The 24,977-nt window shown below is 34.3% G+C and overlaps 1 protein-coding gene across 1 annotated transcript in view; it reads left to right on the top strand.

The window, feature by feature from the left end:
- Positions 1-459: 459 nt before the first annotated feature.
- The window catches only part of fbxo11a (F-box protein 11a), a 30,626-nt gene continuing 6,108 nt past the window's right edge, over positions 460-24,977 (top strand). The window contains 16 exon segments of the mRNA XM_042769523.1: positions 460-763; positions 14,235-14,362; positions 14,927-15,008; positions 15,097-15,241; positions 17,131-17,260; positions 17,511-17,594; positions 18,097-18,229; positions 18,812-18,918; positions 19,098-19,209; positions 20,512-20,618; positions 20,715-20,852; positions 22,095-22,312; positions 22,418-22,598; positions 23,347-23,469; positions 23,659-23,744; positions 24,895-24,971. Coding sequence (XP_042625457.1) covers positions 676-763; positions 14,235-14,362; positions 14,927-15,008; positions 15,097-15,241; positions 17,131-17,260; positions 17,511-17,594; positions 18,097-18,229; positions 18,812-18,918; positions 19,098-19,209; positions 20,512-20,618; positions 20,715-20,852; positions 22,095-22,312; positions 22,418-22,598; positions 23,347-23,469; positions 23,659-23,744; positions 24,895-24,971 — 1,939 coding nt within the window. The 5' untranslated portion in view covers positions 460-675.

Raw genomic sequence — 24,977 nt, 5'->3', positions numbered from 1 at the left:
TAACCAGCTGCAATTTATTAAAATCAAACAAAAAACACGCTTGTCTTCAGACTCAGACCACCAAATCGGTCAAATCCTCCAGCATAAATCTAAGATTTGAGTCCTGTGGATGCTCATTTCAGTTCATGCACCAAATGTGAATTTTCCAGAAAAATGAAATGCATTTATGAAGATGCAACTTATGTATTCATACAGTTTTATTTGCAAGACCTTCCAATTAACGCTTGTATCACAGTACTGCACTGTAAAAGTAACCATGATTTTTTTGTGGTGTTTTGGACACTGGCATCAGTAACATGTTGTATATTCAAATATCACTGTATCATGAGACATTAGTGGCCCCATGGTACTATCATCTTCATGTACCATGGTATTACCGTGGTATTTTTTGTAAGGGGAAAATCTACTGTGATTGGTGGAGTGCAGCACCACGTGGTCGTGTACTGGAGTGTGCGCGTGCGTGCGCGTGCGTGTGTGTAAATGGCTCCTCCTGCTGCCACTGAAAGTCGAAATCGGAGCTCTCGGACAGTAAAACCTCTTTCCCGGAGCCCAGCCCGAGCAGATTCTCAGTGCAATGAACTTTAGGCTTTTATTTACATCTTCCGAGCTCAGCACAGTGTAGGGACCCAGAGGAAGGGGCTGCAGCGGTGTGTGTTTTGACCAGAAACCCGTCAAATGAACTCCGTCAGAGCGACGAACCGCAGACCCCGGCGAGTGTCGAGGCCGCGCCCGGTGCCGCCTGACAGAAACAACGCAGAAAGAGGTGAATATATCCCTAACAGACACCAACCCGGGCTTGATTCGCATTAGTCCGTCTTCTTTTAATCGACGTGTTCAGATCCCGTCAGCATTCGTGTCGTGTTGTTGTATTTTGAAGTTATTTGTGTTAACGTCCATTCGCTAGGAAACACCGAGGCTTCAGATCCCCCCGCAGGCCGCGCTTTGTTTAACCGGGCTTCATTTACTCACCCGTCTACTGTAAACCTCATTTAACGTGATATTTTTGAGCAGGAACATTCTAGAAAGTGAAGAAAATGCGTCATGAGTCTAATCGGTGGCACTGACGGTGATATATCCGTCAGTTGTTTTGCAGCGCTGTTATGGTTAGCATCCGCTGCTAGCAGCACAACAGCTAACTAAGCCTACCAAATATATCACTGTCACAACCATTATTCAGTAGATTATATATTAAACTCTTTATTTAGCAGTGAATACACATAACAAAACAGAACCAGAAGTATCATGGTCGTACCATGTTTTCACCATGGTATTTTTAATGTACGTTGGAGTGCTATGTATATATTTCTGTACCATATTATACACCCAAGCACCATTGATTTTGTACTTGTACCATACTAATAATTCTCCTTAGACTTACCGCAGTAGTACCATGGTACAGTGATGGTGTCAGAGGATTATACCACGGTACTTTGATAAATTTCACTGTGCTGAAGTGCTCGTAATATGACATTTCTAAGAAACCTTTGCGCTACCACACTGTGTCTAAAAACCATGTCTGTGTAATGGTGCTTTTTGGAAGTGACTGTATTTTTGCACCTTTCCCACGGTAGCAGTGAGTGTAAATCGTGTAAATACCGTGATGTTTATTAAATGTACCATGGTATGATACCACCACAGCATTGCAATATTTAATTTTGTTAGGGTTATGTCAAAATACAACACTACTGTTAGGTTTTGTTTCGGATATTCACCATGGTAACGAGTTTTACCACGGTATTTTTTACAGTTAACTATGAGTACCATGCACATGCAACAAAAGTATTGTCACAGTGCCATAGTATACACGTGATACTAGGGGTGTAATGATTGTCTGACGATACGATGCATAGATGCCACACGTAAAATATCGATATCTGTAATATAAATAGGCAGCTTATTTGGCACTGTCTACATTTACAGTAATGTCCGTCTATGCATTACCGCCAACGCGTGCATTCTCGCTCAAACTCACGGATCAGGACTCGGTATTAGGACTGCTCAAAGGCACAAGATGCTCGGGATTTTTGGCGGAACAGTCGCGCGCTGTGTGAGAAGTTTTCAGCGCACACATTTGAAGCGCGCGCGCGCACACAGACAGCCGCACCGCGCGAACACTAAAGTGAGCTCTCTTCCGCTTTTTTGTGCATGGATGAATAAATACAGACAAAATTACATCAAAATGCGCGTTTTGGCGAATTTCCTAGTAAACACAGTCGTTAGTCATATGTCTTAACGTAAACAGTTGAGAAAGAAAAGGCGTATGTGTATATTAAATCCGTGATTGGTTCTTAAAGTGAAAGCAAATTAATAATAAATCTAATGCTGTCAAAGAAAAATACAAGTGCTCACTGCTCCTGACTAAATAACCTTTGTAACATCAGAAATGATTCATCTATATTTAATTTGAAGACTATGCAGGTATTTTACATTTGATTACTGCATTACAGCACCATACCTTAAAATGTATTTTAGACTGAGCTGAAAAGCAGTTTATTGAACTGTTTTAAAGTTTATTGAAGTTTTCTTTTGTTGTATTTATTTTCTGCTATTGCTCATAATTTGGTTACCTGTAGAAAATATTTTTTAGCACTGAGCCCATAGTAGCAGCCAGAATTGTTTTTCCAATTATTTATTTTCTGTATTATATAAAAAAAAAAGGCCTATTTTTTTGGTTGTGAATGTCCCAATTGAGGTACACAATGTGAAAATTTCAGATAAATGTTCATGTTATATATTTTGGTTGCATTTGTGAGTTGTTAAAAATGTTGATGGTTGTTTAAAATCGATGTGTAATATCAAAATATCGATATATCGATCGATATACTTCTGTATCGAATCGTAATCTTATTGTAGAATTTTTTGAGGTATCGGCAAATATCGTATCGCTGGATATGAGAACCGATATCGTATCGTATCGTGACGAACCATCCAATTTACACCCCTACGTGATACTCCCTCACCAGAGTAATTGTCCAAAAACATGGTTTTACCATTGCACTTTTTCCTGTTTGTGTTTCTCTTGGTTTAATTAGTCGGCTGTGTTGGATGTTGTAAACTTCCAGACTTGTTTATTGTTGTTGGGGGATGACTTGCTTGTTGATGAGTTGTAATGACTAGTTAACTAGCAAGGCTTTGGTGCTGATAGCTGGGTTATGAACCCCTCTCATATATGCATGTAGTCACTGAAGGGCTGTATGATTGTTAAGACGGATTAAGTGCAGTACTACATTTCCAGGTTGGTTGATTGACCACCCAATTGGTTGCCGAGTGTTTTCAAAGGCTGTCCGAACTCCCATGAACCTCTAGTCCTTTAGGTCATCCAGTCCAAGAGCTATAAGAGTTTGGTCATTTGCTATGCAAATCTAACAGCGGGACAGCTTGTTTGAGATTCAGGCAATCAAACTGGAGAGCTGGTTGTACTAACCACATCTTAACTTCTAATTAGAGTGTAGTCATGGGACTAGAGCGAGGCTGAAATTGAAGGACGGTTTCAGCGCATAGAGAGCGGCTTTGGGTATGTAAATGAATGGCTGCTGTCATCTAATGGGAACGTTCTGTAATCAAGGCTGTGAGAGACAGGTGTTTCACTGAAAACATGCTTTAAGCGTCCGTCTTCATGCAGGTGATGAGTTAGGGACAAGCTTTATTTTTTTTAGTTTAGATGTGGATGTCATTTCATAGGACATATTGTTTTATACTGTACTTAAGTTTTACCATTTTATCGAGTGTTTATTCCGCTTTAGCAGTGTCTTCTAAAAAATGTGGCAGCTGTTTGCAATCTAATTGCTTTGGTTTTGATAGTTGTGATTTAAAATGCTATATGCTGTCAAATTAACTAATCCATATCACACTATCTGTTTTATTTACATTCATTGAGAAGCCCAAGTTTGTCCTGCATTTTTCCATTTCGTCAAGTGTTTGCTCTACAAAAATTGTCGGAACAGGTAGTATGTTCCATAATTCCCTTAGCTTATAATACAAAACATTGAAGTCATTTTCAAAAGATCTTTTCATAGCAGGTGCTTCGCCTCACAGAATACTTCCTGGAAAACTTTAAACGCTGGATTTACTGTTGTGATAATACTCCAGGACTGAGATATTTATTGCATCGGTGTCGCATCTTTAGGGTTTGTGAGTAATGGCGATGATGCTACAGTAACTCTCACAAGGCGTGTTAAGGTGAGTCTGGCACATTTTTATTTGGACGGCTCCACTGGGGCACTGCAAGGGAATGCTTGGAAATAAGATGGAATGTATCTTTCTTATGAAAACTGGGTCAAAATGGTAAAGCTTTAAAACAAAAAGGGGCAAGAATTGGACTGAGAGATAGCAGTAACTGAGAGAGTGTGTGGTGTTTAGTGACAGCTAGGTTTGCAAACGAGTTCTTGCTTAAATTGGGGTGTAAAGTTCACACTAGGGGCTTGGTAACTACTAGTTAGATGTTTCTTCTATTTCCCAGTGGTTGGCTTTTGTGTTTCTACTATAGAAAGCAAGGTTGTGGGTTCGATTCCCAGGGAATGCATGATCTGATGAAATGTAAATCTTCAATGCAATGTAAGCCACTTTAAATAAAAGCTTCTTCCAAATGCATAAGTGTAAATGTAGCTCAAACAGTAGGGCATGGTGCAAGGTTATGGGTTCAGTTCTCTCAGCAAATGCACTGATAAAATGTAAACCTCCAATGCATTGTAAGTCACTTCGGATAAAAGTGTCTGCCAAATGCATAAATGTAAATGTAGCTTAAATGGTAGAGCGTGGTGCTTGCAACTCCAAGGTTATGGGTTCGATTCCCACAGTGAATGCATGAACTGATAACATGTAGCCCTTCAGTGGACTGTAAATCATTTTGGATAAAAGCTTCTTCCAAATGCATGACTGTAAAAGTACATCAAACAGTAAAGCGTGGTGCTTGCAACGCCAAAGTCATGGGTTCAATTTCCAGGGAATGCATGAACTGATAAAATGTGTACGTTAAATGCAAGTTGCATAATGCACAAATTTGCATAATGCTTAAAATAAAAAATGCATAAAATTATAAAATGTAAACCTTCAATGCAATTCAAGTAACTTTGGATAAAAGAATGTGTCAAATGCATAAATGTAAAAGCGTTAATCAATAACCTTAATTTCCACACGAACTTGTATTGCTGATAAACTTCTGCTGTAAATAAACAGTGAAGCTCCACTTTCTGTCTCAAGGTTCATAAAGTCAAATACCTTCAGCTGATCAGATCTAAACCCCATTCAGCATATATTCGTGTGTGTCCTGTAGGGGGTCATGTATGTCTTTGAAGCTTAGCGGCTGAAGTCTGAAAAGAATATTAATGAAAGGTGGGGCGATCAAGTATTGTAATTTAGACGTTACGGATTGTTTAAACGCTATTCACTGAAGCTTAACATGCTGTTAGGCAGATTCTCAGCGTGAGACTTTCTCAAGAAAATGGACTTTGATAGAAGCTCTTTTAGTCAGTAGTTAAGTGGGATTTACTAGGCTACTTTTCCCCCTTCTGCTTGTGGAGGAATGGATTTAAATGGAAAACCTGGCTTAAATAGCTAAAAGCAACAAAATATTTTATTGAAATCAAATTGGCTTAATTCATAATTAGCTAATTATGACTCACTTTGTGCAAGATTTTAATTGTCGAGTTTCATGACCAGTGCACATTTTTTGCACCTTTTCTGCGCTGGTTAATTTTCTGAATTGATGTAAATATGATAAAATCTGAGGGTTCTGCACTTTTTGGTAGCTATTTATTTTTTATATAAAATGCTGGATTTTATTTTTAAATATTTATATTATTTAAATATATGTAACAATATAATAATAATATATTATATTAAGTATTTTTCTTACTTTTTTAAAGTTACAAGTAGTATTTTTCTTACTTTTTTAAATTATAAAAATATATAAAATCAAACTCAAACACAAACTCACATATAATAATTATATTTTATGTTACAATATAGTAATAATATATTATTTTATCTGTAATTTATGTATTTAAACTGATTATTATATTTATTGATTTATTTTCATATTTATTTTTTTTTTTTTTTTTTATATTTTTTTTAAGTTTTATTTATTTTTTATTTTTTTTAGATTTTTTGATATTTTAATTAAATTTTAAATTTTGTAAAAAATATCCATATTTATATATATATATATATATATATATATATATATATATATATACATATATATATATATATATATATATATATATATATATAAATATATACACAACATACATACATATACAAATCACATACATATACATATCTTTTTTATATATAATCTTCTAAAATGAAAAAAAAAAGCGTGTATATGTGTGTGTATATATAACACACTTTTTTGCAGTTTATTTAAATATTTAACTAAAAATATAAACATTTTGTTCAAATGTCCCATATATTCTCTTAATCTGAGGTCCTAAATGACGTGTTAATGATAAACAAATGATAGAAATCAGTTTAAATGCTTTTTAGATAGTGTATAGGCATACTGCAGTACAGTGCTTAACATTTTTAATCAATAATAACGTTTAAGCAGGATGAAAAACATTTTTTTGGGGCTGGCTCTGGAGCCTGGATGATGTTTGTTTGGCGACAGCATGCTGTCTGTTGTGTTGCACTAGTTGGTGGGACACCGTGTTTGTAGTGGTTACTGGACTAGTAGCCCTGGAGAGCCCCCGGTGCAACCAGAGCAACAGCCCTGCGTTTGCAGGATGAGTCTCATTCACCGTCGATCCTCGTACAGAATGGCCTCCTCCTCGCCTGAAGGTAAACTAGACGCATTACAGATTAGAATTCTTTATTAATCAGCAGCACATCCTCCCACGACGTGCTTCGTGTGATGAAGAGCGTGTCGTGTTACAGCTGAGCATGTGTTTGGCGGAAGTCTGCCGGTAATATTGATGCTGATTTGAAATGTGCCATTTGGATTTGACTTTCACTGTTTGATGCCTCTGAGGGATCTTGAATCACATGTATTTAAATCAGCGGTTTCACCAGTTGTGGATTTTAGTATCACTTTAGAAAACAGCCTCGAGCATCCACTTATACTCTACCAGAACCTGGGCTTTCAGTGCAGATGATTGGTTGTGTACCTTCACACATGATTTGGTCTTTAAACATACGGATACTGCCTCGTAATTGTCTCTTTCTGTTATGTGCATGTACTCTCTCTCTCTGTAATATACATGCATAAGCTACAGATTTGATATGTCAGATTATCTTGGTGTTATCGATGAGAATGATGCTACATTTGAGCAAATCGCTTTGTATCTCAATCCTAACCTTTGTTCCTGACGCTTATCTCACTGTATTGAGTTACAAACAAACACCACTGTCGGATTCGTAGGCTGTTAACAGATTTGAAATCTGATTGTTTAATAGCACGTTTAATGTGTGAATGCACTCAGAGCTGAGAACCGAACAGTGCAAGATTAGGGATGCATTATTGGGGTGACGTGATGGGTTCCTGGCTGAAGTCTTCAGTTAGTTTTCACTTACAATTCAAAACATCTCTCCAGTGCAGCTTTACAGAGCTTGGCTTTTGAATATCGGCATAATGTTTTGCATGCAAGAGGTACTTTGATGTAAAATAAATACATTTTTCTGTGTAGAGGTCATGTGTCGAGATGTCAGTTTTGGCAGTTTGCTGGCTTAAGAAGTTGTAAGTTTACTGGAAAAGTTGTGATCAAAGTGTAGACAAAACCACAAGATGACCAGTCTGGGCATGTATGAGATTGGGATGCTCTGATGCAATAATGGTTGAAATTTGAATGGTAAAAACCTGTTAATTAGTTAAAAATGTTAATATATCTAATTAGATATTTCATGCAATTTAATTATGAAATAGGCTATAAAAGATTTGGCTTTACTGTAAAAAATATTTGATTTTATGAGCCTTGTCTTTTTTTAGCAAATCCAGTAACTAGGTTTTTCTTGACTGGTGACATTTAACAGAGCACTACTTGGAGAAAAAAAAGTAGAGCATTTATTTTGAAGATTTAATCACAAGCCTTTTGCAGTTTTCAGAGTTGTTGAGGTGTAGATGCTCGATTGTTCTTGGTTTCTGTCTCATAGTAGAGGAAATGATGCGGTCTAGCTGCTGTGTGACATTGTTAGACATGTGCAGGTATTCTGTAATATATCACGGTAATGAATATGCATGATATTGTTATCGTGGGCACTTCTAATACCGTGAATAATTATACATTACAAATTATTCAGAATTTGGGATGCAATTTAAGAATACTTTTCCCATCAACTGGTCAAAATGCACAGCACCGTTGTATGCTGCTTGAAAAACTCCTGTGTGCTCTGATGTAAACAAGCGCATGAGAAGCACATGGAGGAACACGAGAGAGATGCGCTGAATGAAAGCACATTCACTCTCTGACAGCAGATGGCGCTAAACTGCTGAAAATGCAGCCTGGAAACCTCATAAATAAAGCAGCTGCGCTACTTTCTAAAACGTATTTAAATCGATTTAAATAGCCATTCAGATTTGTGGATTCGCTGTGGTGTTCATCACAGCGCCAAATACTTAAATATTTAGACTTAATAGGCTATTTATTTTCAAACTTTCTTTTTAGATGTTAATCTGGACTACAAAATGCCCTAGATTGTTTGAAAGTGTTTTGATTCTTTATTGTTCGTTCACACTTTACATTAGGGCTTCATTAGTTAACATAAGTTAACATAAACTGCTAGTTAAAAATTCTTCTGAACATTCATTAATCTTAGGTATTCCAATATTTACACATTGTTAAAATCGAAAGTTGCAACTGTGTTATTTAATGAGCTAACATGAACTAAGACTTGTATTTTTTTTAACAAATATTTTTGAAATATTCAGTTATTTTTGTTATAAGGAAAAAGTTATTAAACATGTTAAACTGTATTATGACCACTTCTTCTAAACTAAATTTCAATACCGTGATAAAAGCATTAGCAATTAATCGCAACAGGAAAATTTGATACTGGCATATCCCTAGACATTGTGAGGATATGGCTTTGAAATCCCTCGTTAATGTTAATCATCCGTTTGATTCGATTACTGTCAGATGTTTCGCTTTCAGTTTCTTCATAACAGCAGTTAGTTTCACTTTCAGTTCAGGGAACCTCATTTTGTGAGTTTTAAGATGTGAAGGACACAAGAAGTGGCCGAAAGGCTTCATCTGGATGTGAGCCATATCTGGTGATGCTTCTGTTACATCTGTCTTCGTGAAGCTATTTTGTAGGTTAATAGGTTATCAAAATGTGAACTGTTTTTTCTCTTTTATTTTTTTGTTGTGTTTGTTGTTGATTGTTGATCTGTGAATCTTTCATTTCAGCATTATAAAATGATTGTTTTGTGTTACTCCATGTTCTCTTTATTCACACATTTTGAGGCTGAAATCTGTATTTCACATCCATTGCAATCTCAGTTTAGTGCAGTTTCATTTGACTTAAATCTGTCAGAAGATCCTCGTTTTTGTCTGCCGTGCAATCAATGCTAGAAAATGAGAATAAATGGAGAGACGCTGTCCTGTGTGTGACCTCCATCAGATGGGGAGGGTTACCATAGCAATGACCATCGAGAATATCTCTGCAATATCGTACTGTTGCAAGTTAGTGTTATTGTCAGATGTGCCCTTTAGAGATCCCATCAATTACAGAAGCTTTTGCAATTAAAAATTGGTTCAGCTTTTTCTCACCCTCATCTTGCACCAAAACTGTTTGACTTTCTCGCATTGTGTGGAACGCAGAAGCAGATGTTTAGCAGAATGTTCATGTTGTGTTTTTCCTCATACAATGGTGACCATGTCAGACTCCGAAAAGAGCGACAATATACCATAAAAATGTAATAATAGAAGTGTTCACATGACTTTGTTACATTTTCAGAAGCTCAAATATTTGGTCTGTTGGTTTTGTTTTTGTTGTAGGAGTAGTAATAATTTTAATAATAAATAGAAATAACTTTTTGCTCAAATTCAGAAATGAGTGTGGGTGTTTAATGTTTCAGTTTTCCTTTAATGATAACTATATTGTCTCTGCTGCTTTAAAAACTTTGCTTTGGCAAGTTGGGTGGATTCTGATTGGCTGTTCTGTGTTTTTATTGTTCATCAGTTAAAATCGAATCACTCTAAAACTGATTCCAATAATGTCTTTCCTCTCTTATCGTTATATTCGCGGTGTGGACTTCGCTATTCTCTTAGAAAGATTATTAAAACTTTATGCTTATAATTATTTATTATCATTAACGTGCAGATGCATTAGTGAAAATTTGGTGCAATTTTGCAGGCAAAAGTATCTATTTTCTTCTGTTAATAGTGTAGTGATGAATAGTTTTATATTTCTTTGTGAAGTATCTTGAACCAACTTGAATCTTTCATCTTTAAAGTAGAATTCTTAATTGTTCCAGATTGAAAAGATTGAACATCTTTTGTTCCACCTTTTCTAACACTTTATGAGCTCTTAAAGCATAGTTTTTATTAATATATTGAATTTGTTTTATTTTTATGTTTTTTGATTTCATATTAAGTTTAAAGTTTTTTTTTGTTGCATTTTCTTTGTCATTTTATTTGTTTTTTTATTTAATGTCTATATAGTTTTTATTCATTTTATTTCAGTTTTAGTTATCTTGACAACTACCTGAAATGAAATAAAATAAAATATAAACTAGTCAATAAATATTAGGGATGCATCGATACATGTGATATTCAGTATCGGTTTAACTATATTTTTAAGTCAAGAAGATGACACTCTCTCCAAGATGATCAAATGTTCCTAATGTTATACTTGATCAGTAAATAAAGATAAATGGTTTTGCATAAAATGAGTTTATTTTGCTGGATTTTCGTGATGTTTCTAAATCATGTAAATTTCTACCGGATATCTGGTTAGATCACATGATTTGTTCGTCACGAGCAAAGTGACGGAAATTTAAAACTGTTAAAAGAAAAGGCTCAATAAACTAACGCACATATTTAAAGCGGCACTATGTAACTTGTTCTGTGTTCAAAAATTAGCAAAATGTTTATAATGAGCGAGTATATCATGAATTCATCTTATCCCGTTTACTAAAGATTTTGATCCAGTTCAAAAGTTGACTACTATAGTATATATTTACATATAAATATATTACTTGTTTTTCATGTATGTGTTTTACAACAATAAAAAGAGCAATGTGTAGGCCTACCAGATTTAGTCCTACACTTATTCACATTTATTTGTTTACTAGTTTATAACCTAGTTTATATTGTCATAGATTATGATATGTATTTTTTTTGTTATGTTTTTTTATAATGAACCTGTCTTTATTTAGTAGATTGTGTGTAACATACAGAAGAGTGATAATCGACCTACACATTGATGTATAGAAATTCTACACTGATTTAAAAATAAAAAAAACTGCGCTGGTATCGGATCGATATCGGTATCGGCAGATACTCAGAGTTTTTGGTATCGGTTCTGTAAAAATGGTATTGAGCCAGCCCTAATAAATATTTCAATTATTATTTCAGTTAAAGTTTGTTTCAAGTAACTTTTTCTTTTAATGGTTTTTGTTTTAGTTAATTATAATAACCCATGTTAAACAAAAAGAAAATGAGAAGCGTTGGCTTGGCAAATAGAAAAGTAAAATTAAATAAAATATAAAATAGTAATAATAATAATAATAATAATAAATAAACCTAAATAAATAAATAATAATAATAACAAAAATAAAATAAGAGATGTTGGCTTGGCAACTACCCGAAATAAAAAATAAAATAGTTTAAAATAAAATAAACTCAGTTAATTGAGTGTATATAATAAAAATAGAATATATAATGAAATAATAAAAATCTGACTATTTTTTTTTTAAGATTTTTTTTTTATATATTGTGACTGTTTTTTGAGAGTGTGAGAAAAAAATATTTTTATATCACCGTATTTATTTTAGTAACTAGGCTAATACCGCTGTGTGATGTCTACTGTTACCAGTTTCTGAATGAACTTGGCTTTTATGTTCTATCAGCATCCTCTGAAATGAATCTAGCGTTTCTATTTGAAGAGGTGCCGCTGGACCTGCAGGAGTCTGGAGAGGAAATACGGTCTGTGTTTGGGTTGCGGCAGCGGGGCGGCTCCGTCTCGGGTTTCAGGCCCGCCATCAAAGGGATGCACGGGTGTCATGGCCCCCCCCATTCAACCTCTGCCTCCTTTGACCCTGATTCTCGGCGTCACCTGCTCCGTTTGCCGCAGCTGCCGAGGAGATCAGCCGTGTGTTTTGGAGGAGGTCACAGGTCTCCGCTGTTTTCCTGCCCAACTGATTCTCTGCTGCCTTACAAGTGTGTCGTACGGTGCCTTGACGAGATTTCAGTATGCCGTTAAACTCGGACGTCCAAGTTGTTCTAGCTTTTGCTGATCCGAGCGTTTATCCCTGGGAAGTGCATCGGGACGAGGACTGCGGTGTTTTTAATCTCTCATTTGGCCTAAATTATTGAAGTCGCTTGTTTGAGCTGACTTTCACTGATACTGCAGATGTCTGATTACAGGGAAAACATGAGAGCTAAAACAATTATGCAAATATTCATTATGCATCCACCATATGGTGATTTAGATGAGCTGAAATGCGCTCTGGAGCGTTGAGGCCTGGGAATTGATTTAGTAGGGTACATGCTGTTTTTCATTATTTCTAATGACTAAGTCTTAGAAATACTGGTGTCTGAAATACTGGTGTCTGAACTCAACCGGCTGAGGTTGTTCTTGATGTGTGGAAGAGCCTTTGGGATTTTGGACGTTTGTTTCCCTGGCTGTATGTGATCATCACGATTGGCATTGTGTGGAAAGTTAGTCAGACATCAATTTGCACACTTTCAAGTGCAAAAAGTATGTTGACAAGGCTATTTATTGGTTGGTTGAGAAAATGGAAAATTGATTCTCTAATGCATGATGATTCTGTCTTTAACAATTCTGAAAATTTGCAAAATGAATGTAAACACAGTCAGTTATAATTATTTATATATATATATATATATATATATATATATTATATATATATATATATATATATATATATATATATATATATATAGCTATATATATGTATATATATATATATATATATATGTATATACACATATATATGTATAAATATATATATATATACACACACACACACACACACACACACACACAAAAATATATGTAGACAAAATAGAAAAATCCGTTACTGTACTATCTGGAAAATTACTTAAAGCACTTTTGGTTTATAGCTTGTATTGTGTTTCTTTGTTCCCCTTTTTACTGTGTGTATGTTTTGAAGATATATTTATTAAGTCTTAATTTACAGTGGTTTTGATTTATTATTATTTTGTAATTATTTTTAAAAAGCACTTGTGTAAGTAATTAAAAAAATGCACAAATAAATTTGACATTCTAAGTTGGTTGACACATTAATTGTTTTGATTTATTATTAATTTGTAATTATTTAAAGTACTCATAATTATGCAAGTAATTTAATAAAAATACACATTTAAATGTAATATTCTCAATTGGTAAACTCATTAATTATTTAGATTTTTTAATTAATTTGTAATTATTTTTAAAAAGTACCTATATAAGTAATTTAATTATTTAGATTTTTTTATTTTTATTAATTTGTAATTATTTTTAAAAACTACCTATATAAGTAATTTAATAAAAATGCACAAATAAATTTGACATTCTAAGTTGGTTGACACATTAATTGTTTTGATTTATTGTTAATTTGTAATTATTTAAAGTAACTCATAATTATGCGAGTAATTTAATAAAAAAATACACAATTAAATGTAATATTCTCAATTGATAAACTCATTAATTATTTTGATTTTAATTAATTTGTAATTATTTTTAAAAAGTACCTATATAAGTAATTTAATAAAACTGCACAAATAAATTTGATATTCAAAGCACATGAACTCATTAATACAGTTGAGTTTTGGATGCTTTGTTATCTGGGATGCTCTTATCCTAATTTAGCATACTATATAGCACATACATTCAGGCTTCTGTCCAGAAATGTCTGCAAATATTATTCTGTCCATGAAAGAACTGAGCTGTTCTTCCCTAAAACATACAATTTTTTGAGATGTGCTTTTATGTATGAATTCTCACTTATCCAGTGTGGCCTTTGATGCTGGTGTTGAATGTAAAGTTGTGCTGAATTATTAAGAAACGTATTTTCTTCTTAATGAACTCTATATTTAACCTTTCTTTTACAGATGAGGAAGTGCCTGCCGAGATGGTTGCAGAAGAATCTGGTCAAGGCGCTCAAAATAGTCCGTATCAACTACGAAGAAAATCTCTGTTACCGAAGAGAACAGCTTGTCCAACAAAGACCAACATGGAGGTGCGTCAGAGCCCCTCAACATCAGACGAACACGCTAGGCAGAGTTTTAGATATGTAGTATGCATAAAAATTGTATGAAATATTAATTTAGACTGCAAGAAAAACAGCAGCTTTCATGCATAGGGCCCTACGAAATTATTTTGGGTGGAGTTTTAGATGTGTATTTTGTGTATACTACGAAATTTTTCCCTGGTTGCATTTTTTTTATTTTAATGGATTATATTCTGTTTTAATTGTTAAATTACATTTTAGTAATTAAAAAGCACCACTCATTTACACAGAGACACACAAAACATGCAGGATTTATATTTAAATAGCAGTCTTTTTTCAGTTTAATATTCTCAGACGTTAATCCATATCACGATTTGATTAATTGTACAGCACTGTTTTTGTTTTATTAATTCAAAATTTGCCAAATTGTGTGACGTTTTGTAACTTCCATTTTTTTGACTGGCTTTTTTGACGTTTTTTGCATAATGGAAACCCTAGAGCTCTACATGCATGAAATAAAAAGAGTTCATGAATGGGTTTTGAGTGTGAGATTTAAACTCTTTTTGTTTAAAGGGTGCTTCCACGTCAACAACAGAAAACTTTGGGCATCGGGCAAAACGTGCCAGAGTGTCAGGAAAATCACAAGATCTGCCTGGTAATGGATTCTGCATACAGTTACAACAGAAATGTAGTGTTATCAGCTTCAGATGGTTTTCATTAACGCCGGTTCTCTCGCGCTCCAGTCACTCCGGCGGAGCAGTACCTGCAGGTGAAGCTTCCGGATGAAGTGGTCCTGAAAATCTTCTCCTATCTGTTGGAGCAGGACCTGTGTCGAGCGGCCTGTGTGTGTAAACGCTTCAGTGAACTGGCCAATGACCCCATCCTCTGGTAAGTTAGCTATTTAGACTAAAATGCATGATTTTATTATTTTTTCTCGATCAACCAAACAGCTGTTTTAGCCACAAAGGGTAGAAATTAAACCGTGATGTTTTCCATCACGTTTATGCATTTAGTAGACACTTTTATCCAGAGTAATTCAATTCATTTCATTATTTTAGATATTTCAGTATTTCAGGTAGGTGTTCTACAGCATCTAATTCAATAATTTAATAAATGAAATACAAAATTTCTCATTACAGATTCTGCAAGGGGTGCCCAAACTTTCGAGCCCCACTGTAAGTTATATTTAGCAGCTCGAAAGCCTTTTTGCTGCTAAAGTTCAAATCGGAGGCTTTAGAAATAAATACAGGATTGTAAAGAATGTTTTGCAGATAAAAGCAGTATTTCTCTAGTTATCTACTTCAACAATTTAATACATGAAATAAGTAATTGAATCCGTTTTTAGCCAGTTCAGTGAATCAGACAGTTTGAACGGATCCATTGAAATGAGTCAAATTTAGCAGATCTAAAGCCTTTTTGCTGCTAAAGACTTTATAAATACAGTGCTTAACAAATTTTATTAGACCACCACCACCCAATGCAAGGTTTAATACTTGGGTGATTACCAAAATCAACTCTTATTCACATTTTTAATGCTTAACATAATTATTGAGTGCGTTTACATGCCCATTCTTAACCCGATTATGCTAAAGGCGACAATGTAAAAGCATTAACATGTTTTCCGTCGCTGGAGTAAGGGCAGAAATGGCTTAAGCTGAAACCTATCATCACAGCTAGATTTTTGGCCCTTATGCCGATTTTGCCCTGCATGTAAACGCATTAACCTGCTTTCTGTCCAGAGAATGTTTTGCAGTAAAGGAGGAGGAAATATACCGCGATCTCAGACGCTTTCTTGACCCAGAATTATAAAAACGTGTCGTGAAGTAGAAGTGGTACAATCAAAATGCAGCGTCTTAAGAGGATAATATATGAGTTTTAAGTTTCCCGCTGACATGTTGCAATGCTCTTCTTCTGTTTTTAATGATCTATTTAACATGAAAACCGACATGACAGATGAAATACTCAAAGTTAGATCCACAAATGATTACATTTGGACATCACTACCAGGAAATAATCTGATTTATTAATAAAGTCAGGTTATTGGTTTGCATGTAAACCGGGACAACGGGTTTATTTCAGTAAGCTGATTTTTGCTCGTTGTTATCCATGAATTTACGAGTTTACTGTTTTATAAGAAAACATAATAAATTTATTTTTTGTAAAACAGTAACATTGATTATATTATATAACAACATTAATTATATTTTAGCATTTGAAACACTACTGTGACTAAAGAGCTTACACATACTGGTGAATTAACCATTGCTGAAACAAAAAATGATTTTGGTAATCGCAAACACTTTTAGTTTAGGGCAGCTGTGGCACAAACCTTACATCGGGTGGTCGGGGTCTAATAAATATAAGCACTGTACGTCTGTCTTAACATTTCTATATGGGATTGAAAAGGATGGATCGCAGAAGTAGTGTAATAGCCAAATTGAAACAAAAATTTATCAACTAAATATAAATGGTGCATATCTTCAAAATGATTTGAGTGATGAATCGGTGAATCACAGACAGCTTGAACTGATTCATAGAAATGAATCTGATTTCGCAACTCTAAAGCCGTTTTGCTACTGAAGTTCAAATCAAACTGTTGATAAATGCATCTGTAGATCTAACAAAGGATGGATTGCAAAAGTAGTCCAACAGCCAAATAAAATCACAATACATCGTCTCCCATGGTGCGTGAATACGAGTATGCTGACATCAATTGATCTTTACAGTAGTGTTTTTATAAGGGTCACTGATCTGTGTTCTTCTCATCCGGTCTGCAGGAAGAGACTGTACATGGAGGTGTTCGAGTACACGCGTCCCATGATGCACCCCGAGTCTGGGAAGTTCTACCAGATCAACCCAGAAGAGTATGAACAGCCCAATCCCTGGAAGGAGAGCTTTCAGCAACTGGTACTGTTCCCGTGGCTCATTTTGAATGCGTTTTGGGCTAAAAACTTAGTATTGGGCTCACCCTCTCTTTTAGAATCAAATGGACTGTTTCTGTTGTATTGTCAATTTAATATTAAAGCAAGTACAACAATACGTGTCTTCTCCCCCTGAATCCCAAAGTGGACTGATGGTGTGGTAATTAGGGAGCTCACGACGTGTCGGTAATCATCAGTGAGCTTTCTTGACGGATCCCTGACCTTTGTGTTTGCAGTATAAAGGCGCTCACGTCAAGCCTGGCTTCGCTGAACATTTCTACAGCAACCCGGCCAGATACAAGGGACGAGAGAACATGCTGGTAAGTTCTAGGCAATCTATAGATGGATTCAATGGGTTGATGTATGTCTTGCAAACACCTCTGAACTGTAGTAAAATTTCCCTGCACAGCCTCAAGTGGCTTACATCTTGTACAGAATGGCGGCGACATTAAATCAATTATTATGCATAACAAATAATCACATCTAGATTTGTGCATTAAAACATAAGCGGTTGGTTGCCCATAAAAATCTTTTTCTACTCTCTGTGATTTTTTTAAATGTTTAGATATAGTTGAATTCCCTCCTTTAATGTCTGTAGGTTTTTTTTTGTTGTCCGTTTTATCGCTAGTCAGTCAAAACATGCACTTTCGTTTTTTAATTTTTTTTAGTAACAGCCCTCCTCCCGTTCATTTCTGTAGCACAAACTCTGCAGGACGAGTTTAATATGTAATGCTGTTCAAATAACTGCTTCAAATGTGGCTCAGTCTTTATTTAGAGACAGAATGATCTGTTTTGTAATCCTGCTTTTCACTCTTTCCTCAGTATTATGACACCATTGAAGACGCTCTGGGAGGAGTTCAGGAAGCCCACTTTGACGGTTTGATATTTGTCCATTCTGGGATCTACACAGACGAATGGATCTACATCGAGTCGCCCATCACAATGATAGGAGCTGGTATGAGTCTTGAACCACGTCAATATTTAAGTACAGCACCATTCAAAGGTTTGGTGTTGGTGTAATTTTTATATTTTTGAGTCTTGGGTCTTTATGCTCACCCAGGCTGCATTTATTTGATCAAAAATACAGTAAAAATAGTGAAATATTATTACAATTTAAAATAAATGTTTACTCTTTGAATATATTTTAAAATGTAATTTATTTCTGTGATGCGCAGCTGAATTTTCAGCATCATTACTCTAGTCTTCAGTGTCACATGATCCTTCAGAAATCATTCTAAGATGCTGATTTGCTGCTCAAGAAACATTTCTGATTATTATCAATGTTGAAAACAGTTGTACTGCACAATACGTTTGTGGAAACTGTGATGTGGTTTATTTCAGGATTCTTTGATGAATAGAAAGTTCAAAAGAACAGCATTTATATGAAATAGAAATCTTTTGTAATATTATAAATGTCTTGATGCATCCATGCTGAATACAAGTATTAAATAAAAATTTTTTACTGTTGCATATTAGTGTAGAACACGAGAATTTATTTTTAATAACCTAAATATTAATTGTACATATGCTTTTGCAGCACCGGGGAAAGTAGCGGATAAAGTCATCATCGAGAACACTAGAGATTCAACGTTTGTGTTCATGGAGGGGTCAGAGGACGCGTATGTAGGATATATGACAATAAAGGTGAGTTTCTTCATATGCATTTTTCAATAAAAGAAGGTTCAAAGAGAGTTCACCTAAAATCCTGTCATCATTTGACTCTCCATGTCTGGTATACATTCTTTATGCACAGGAAAACACAAAGGTGTTCTTGCCACAGTCCTGTTTTTAGGCAGATGTGCATATAACGTTCTCTGTTACAGTTCAATCCTGATGACAAATCAGCTCAACATCACAACGCTCATCACTGCCTGGAGATCACCGTCAACTGCAGCCCCATCATCGACCACTGCATCATCCGCAGTACCTGCACAGGTGACCACAGCTGTCTGCTTGATTTTTTTCCCCCAAATGTGTTGCGGGGGAATATTGTTATGGAGCATGTTTGCTGAAGTGCTCAGTAATGAGTGTCCAGAAGTCAAACATCCCTGTAACTGTTGCTCATTCTTGTGGTTAGGGATCTAATCCAACCTTTAACCCTAAGACTCTGTGATTTCTGTGATGCAGAAAACCCAGTCCATTCATAAAAATGTAATGTACAGTAATGCTGGATTGTCACGGAATTCTGCAGATTTTGGATGAATAAATCAAGAGTAGCACTGCACAATAAATCAAATCGTGTTATGGACTAGTGTCTGTGAAATATATTACTATGGTACAGTAGAATGCACTTCTCGAAGTAATAAAGGAATATCACAATTTTATTTGTAACAGTAAACCTCTTGTGCAGCTATTTGTTTGACAAAAAGGTTACATTTTCATTTGATTACATTTGAGAAGATTAATTAAATGATTCATGTTTTTATAAATCATAAATCCAGAAAAAATAAAACAGAAAACACAAAAATTTGAAAATAATAGTAAAAATTTCTTAGGGCCTTATTATTGAAAAAAGTTTAATGAATTCAGTTAATTAAGACAGGAAACACAAAAGTTGTGAAAAATAATGTCAAATAATATAACAGATTTCACAGGGCCCTAAAAATTAAATTTTTGTTAAAATTGTATTTGTTAAATTGTATAAGCTTCATGATTTCAAATAATTAGACATGCTTCTTGATTGCCAAAATTTGGTTAATTTAATCATTAAAACAGAATACAGGGGAAAAAAATGGTGTCCAGAAAAATAAAAATGCAAAAAAAACCTGAATTTGAAAAAAAATTAAATAAAACCAACTTCAATGGGCCCTAAAAATGCCATTTTTGTTAAGCTTTTAATAAATTATTAAATTGTTTCATGATTTAAATTGATTTTGACATGCTTTTTGATAACAAAAATTAAATGTTACCATTGAAATGTAAAATAGAAAAAATACAATTATACAAAAAAAATTAATTGGGCTCCAAAAATGTAGTTAAACTTTTAAGAAATTTCTGTTAAATTGTATGTTTCATGATTTCAATTAATTAGACATGATTTTTGATTACAAAAATGTAGTTTATCCATTGAAATAAAATCCATAAAAATGAAAACGGAATTTGAGAAAAAAAAAGCATGTTTTTGCATTCCACTGCGCTGCGTATTAATTATGCACATGACCTGAAATCATGTATACTTTGAGATTTTGAAAGCATTTGATTGTCTGATGCTGACGGTGGTGTGTTGTCTTCCTGCAGTGGGCTCTGCAGTGTGTGTGAGCGGACAGGGAGCGTCACCCACCATCAAACACTGTAACATCAGTGACTGTGAGAACGTGGGGCTCTATATCACAGACCATGCGCAGGTAATGTGAAGCTCTGTCTGGAATACACTGGCAGCTTGGTTTCTGTGGCAGACGAATCGCAGTGTTCAGCGCTCGCTCATTCTGCTCGCTCCGCAGGGCATTTACGAGGACAACGAGATCTCCAATAATGCACTAGCAGGGATCTGGGTGAAAAACCACGGCAATCCCATCATCAGACGGAACCACATCCATCACGGCAGAGACGTGGGGGTGTTCACGTTTGACCACGGCATGGTAACAACCCTCTCTGTCTCTACACACCACAGTGACACCAGCAGATGTGTGTTTATGTCTACACTATAATGTCAGCAATTGTGTTTTTCTCTTTAATCCTTCAGGGACTCACTTTAAACATTGAGACATGGGGGATATTCTGAATTTAATATAAAACTCAAATAAAATATAAATATTATTAAATATTAAGTTTTCATTTTAATTTGAGTTTAACTTATGTTGTGCTTTTATTTTTTTAAATTTTTCTGTTTAATTTAATTTTTGTCTCTATTTTAGTTTGCCATTTTAGTAACAGAAGTGTTGCGTTGGCAACTACTTGAATTTTTTTTTTTGTTTTTTTTTTTTAAGTTTTTTTGTTTTGGCAACTACTTAGAAATATAAAAAAACTAATAGAAATGACATTTAATTTTTGTCTCTATTTTAGTTTGCCCATTTTAGTAACAGAAGTGTTGCGTTGGCAACTACTTGAACATATACTATGATAGTATACAAATAATACTAAAAAAACTATTAATAATTGAAATAACAGTTTATTAAATTATTTATTAAAACCATCTAATATTTATATTTTATTTTTTCACCTTTGTTCAATTAACAAAAACTATTTTTAAGCTTTATGCTTGTTTACTTTGTTGTGCTTGTTTTGTTTTTTTTGTTTTTTTAGTTTTATTTTTTTTATTTTTTTTTTTTTTTTTTTTTTAGTTATTTTTGTACTATGATATTTATTTTTGTAATTGAATTAGAGTAACTTTGAATGGGAAGCTTGCTTAGGTAGATGGATTTTTTATTAACATTTTGAACTTTTTTTCCTTGTTTTCATTTTGCTTTTATAAAAAATAATAATACAATATTTTTATTAATATTTTGAATTGGTTTTTATTTTTAGATTTAGATTTTAGTTAGTTTTAGTAATTTTGTTGTGTCATTTTTATTTTATTTATTTGTATTTATTATTTATATTTTAATGTCCATATGGGTTTTTAAAATTTTTATATATTTTTTTTGAAATTTTGTTAAATTTTTTTTTATTTTAATTATAATTCATCAAGTTATAATGAAAATGAGAAATGTTGACTTGGCAGCTAGCAGAAAAAATTAGTTTGAATTTTTATAAAATATTTTATATCAGTTAGGTTTTTTTTTTTTTTTTGGTTTTAGTAAACTATATTCTGAACTTTGACAAAAACACAGACGCAGCGCAGTGGAAGTGTGTGTTTGGTGACTCTCTGGCTCCCTCTGCAGGGCTACTTTGAAAGCTGCAGCATCCACAGGAACCGGATAGCAGGTTTCGAGGTGAAGGCGTATGCTAACCCTACGGTGGTGCGCTGCGAGATCCATCACGGACAGACGGGTGGCATCTACGTGCACGAGAAGGGCCGAGGCCAGTTCATCGAGAACAAGATCTATGCAAACAACTTTGCGGGCGTGTGGATTACCTCAAACAGCGACCCCACGATCAGGTGAGAGACTCGTCAATAAACACGCATCTAATCATATCATACTGTGCTATCTGTACAGTTACACTGTTTATGCTCGGTTATAACCCCTCTTCTGATCAATGGCAGGGGTAACGCCATATTCAATGGCAACCAGGGTGGTGTTTACATATTCGGCGACGGCCGAGGTCTCGTTGAGGGGAATGACATCTACGGCAACGCTTTAGCTGGAATCCAGATCCGGACCAACAGCTGCCCGATCGTCCGGCACAACAAGATCCACGACGGACAGCACGGAGGCATTTATGTGGTGAGCGAACGGCACAGGGTCAGACATCCAGAAATTAAAATTGTCATCATTTACTCAACTTTCAAGTTTTTTTTAACTTGTATTTGGTTCTTTTATATGTTTGTATGGGGTTATTATTATTTTGAGGAATGTTGGAGATTATTGTGAAGAATGTTGGTGACCAAACAGTTGCCGGTAGCCATTGACTTTCATAGTATGGAAGTCAATGTGTACCATCAGACATTTTTTTTTTAAATAATCTTTTGTGTTCAGCAGAAGACAAAACTCAGATTTTTGTACAGATTTGGAACAGCTTCTCACTCACCAGCCTCTGTGTGCAGTTTTCCGGTTGGCTGTGCACTGCAACATAGATGATCTTTTTATTATTATATTTATTTTTTATTTTATTTTTTAATACAACAAAATAATGTACATTTTAAATTATTTTATATTTATTTATATAAATTTTATTTATGCATTTATTATTATTATAAATATTTCTATTTATTATTTTTACATTATCATTATTTTTCTATTTATTTCGTTTATCATTTTTGTATTATTATATTGTTTTCTGTGCAGTATGTCGTTTATGAGGATTTTAACCGTGACAGTTGTAATTGATAGTAGTTTAATAGTGCTGTTTTGCCCCAGTAGCTTGAATTTAGGGGTCATTTCTGTGGCATTTTTGCCCCAGGGACCCGTTAATATCCAACCCTGTTGCAGTCAGTGAGGTTGTTCACTAAACTGATTGTCCCTTGTCTTTCAGCATGAGAAGGGTCAGGGAGTGATCGAGGAGAACGAGGTGTACAGTAACACGCTGGCCGGTGTGTGGGTGACCACGGGCAGCACACCTGTACTGCGCAGAAACAGGATACACAGCGGTAAACAGGTGCGTGCGCTTCACTTCCCGCGCTCTGTGTGACCGGATTCCACATGCACGCTTGAGACGGACTCACGGTCTCATGCAGAGATCACGAGGGGTCACTTTTGACTCTTTTTTTTCGGGACAGAGAATTTAAAAAAAAAAAATCTCTGGATCCTCCTGCAGTAATGGCATGGAATGTGTTTTTGTTCACAGGTGGGCGTGTATTTTTATGATAACGGTCACGGTGTGCTAGAAGACAATGACATCTATAACCACATGTACTCTGGAGTTCAGATCAGGTCAGTGGCATTGCTGTATCAACCCTCTACTGTGCGACTAAATCTTCACTCTGGACGACTAAATGATGTCAAACATTAGGAGAATTTGTAGTATTATTATCTTATCAGTATTATTGGTAGTTTTTTCCCTCTTTTTTTACAGTAACACTGAATCTCATACATACATGGTTACCAAGTTTTAATTCCAATTACTCAAGTTTTATAATTAAATGATGCTTGATTATCTTAATATCATTTTATAATGCTTAACTGACTAATGTTAGGAGTTTGCATTCAGATATTTCAAAAGTTGTAAGTATCTGTATATGTATAACAGTGTATCAGTCTGGTGATTAAACTACAAAATGTTCTTGCCAACGGCGATTCTACTGCCAAAGTGTACGTACAGGACTGTGTTTCCTGATTTTCAGGTCTAGGAGACTTAAAAAGCTTTATTATGTAGGGCTTGGGATATTTGAATATTTTTTTAATTTCAGTGATAATGAAATAACATAATCAAGATAAAAATATTGTGCCACATTCTATTTCACAATGATGCTCTCACAGTCAAATTTTTTTTTTTTTTTTGTATGTTGAATAAATATTCTGTGGTTGTGGAAGTGCATGACAGTGTAGTCTTTAATTTTTAACTAATTTTTTTTTTTTTTTATTTAATTGATTATTTAATAATAATAATAATGATTTTTGTTTTATTTTATTTATTATTTTATATCACAAATTATTTCACGTTATATTATATATTATTTTAAAATATTTATTATTATTATTACGTCATATTTTCAAAGTTCAAGGAAATCCACCATTAGAAAACAAGTTTTATTTTTATTTTTATTTTAATTAGTCTTTGTTTTCTTTTTATTTTTTTTTTTTTTTTTGTTTTTTTTTAACTTGTACATTATTATTTTAAATTATATATATTTTTCTATTTATTTAATTTATTATTTTTATATTATTATTATTCCATAAAATGTTTTATTTATTTTTATTTAGTTCAGTAAATGCACGTTGTTTCCGAAGTCAGTAATCATGTTAAATAATTGAGATTATGAGTTTGTTATAATCGAGCAGCCTCAGACTTGTAGGATACTGACATGACTTTTTAAAAAAAGTAGTGACATGAAATAGATATTTTTTGGATTTCTTTTTGTAGAACTGGCAGCAATCCAAAAATTCGGCGCAATAAGATCTGGGGTGGACAGAACGGAGGAATCCTTGTTTACAATTCAGGTAATA

Source organism: Cyprinus carpio, chromosome A13, assembly GCF_018340385.1.
Source record: "Cyprinus carpio isolate SPL01 chromosome A13, ASM1834038v1, whole genome shotgun sequence".
Lineage (NCBI taxonomy): Eukaryota > Metazoa > Chordata > Actinopteri > Cypriniformes > Cyprinidae > Cyprinus > Cyprinus carpio.
The sequence above is the reverse complement of the archived record's forward strand: the minus strand, read 5'-3'. Positions and strand labels throughout refer to the sequence as shown.